The 765-nt window shown below is 40.0% G+C and overlaps 1 protein-coding gene across 1 annotated transcript; it reads right to left on the bottom strand.

Moving 5' to 3' along the window:
• Positions 1 to 144: 144 nt before the first annotated feature.
• On the bottom strand, positions 145 to 384 carry SARC_17786 (hypothetical protein; the record flags this gene model as incomplete). Its single annotated transcript, XM_014288126.1, has 1 exon — positions 145 to 384. A coding segment is annotated over one exon (240 nt), but the record flags the coding sequence as incomplete, so codon positions are not given.
• Between the last annotated feature and the right edge of the window lie 381 nt (positions 385 to 765).

The raw sequence follows: 765 nt of genomic DNA, 5'->3' as shown, positions 1-765 counted from the left end.
TATATATATATATATATATATATATAATATATATATATATATATATATATATAAATATATATATATGTGAACAGCATACATATACAAATATGCCGAGAATCCGTTTACATATGTGTATCCATCATCAACCAGCACAGCACATACCCAGAGCAGAGTTTCGACCACGGACCCGTAGATCTCTATCGACCAGTACACGGCCCAGCCAAAGTAATTTTGCTGTCCTGATTCCACCGGTGAACTCAACGCGTCTATGGACAGGCCAATACCAATGACGGTAAAGATAGTTACGTGCACGCCGGCTACAACAGATACGATCAGATGCGGTTGCTGTAGTACGTTGAATTGTCTTTGACCGACAAACAGTACGGGCACCATCACGAACATGGTGCCAATCTGAGTCGAGTCGAGGAGTGGGAGGTGTTGGAAGCAGGTAGATTTATGTGCTGAGATATTTGCATACACGGTCAGTGAAACGGCAAGTCGGTCAAACATGTGAATGAAAACATTATGATATCTCGACAGACGATATTGCAACACGCGTACCGGCAAGCTCCAACTGAGTAGCAGTATAATCTGGAAACACCTTGAAAGTATAATGCGTTGATGGATAATGATGTACTCGAAGACCTAATAGAGCGTGACAAGACATGCTCGGGATATTTCTTCTTGAATAATTTCTTATCTAGCAACGATTGAAAGACGCTCAATCACAAAGGCCGGAAATAAAAGTATGCTGAAATACCACAATAATATAAAGTATATATA

This window comes from Sphaeroforma arctica (assembly GCF_001186125.1).
Source record: "Sphaeroforma arctica JP610 unplaced genomic scaffold supercont1.12085, whole genome shotgun sequence".
NCBI classification, from domain to species: domain Eukaryota; class Ichthyosporea; order Ichthyophonida; genus Sphaeroforma; species Sphaeroforma arctica.
This window is presented reverse-complemented; position numbering and strand designations above follow the sequence as displayed.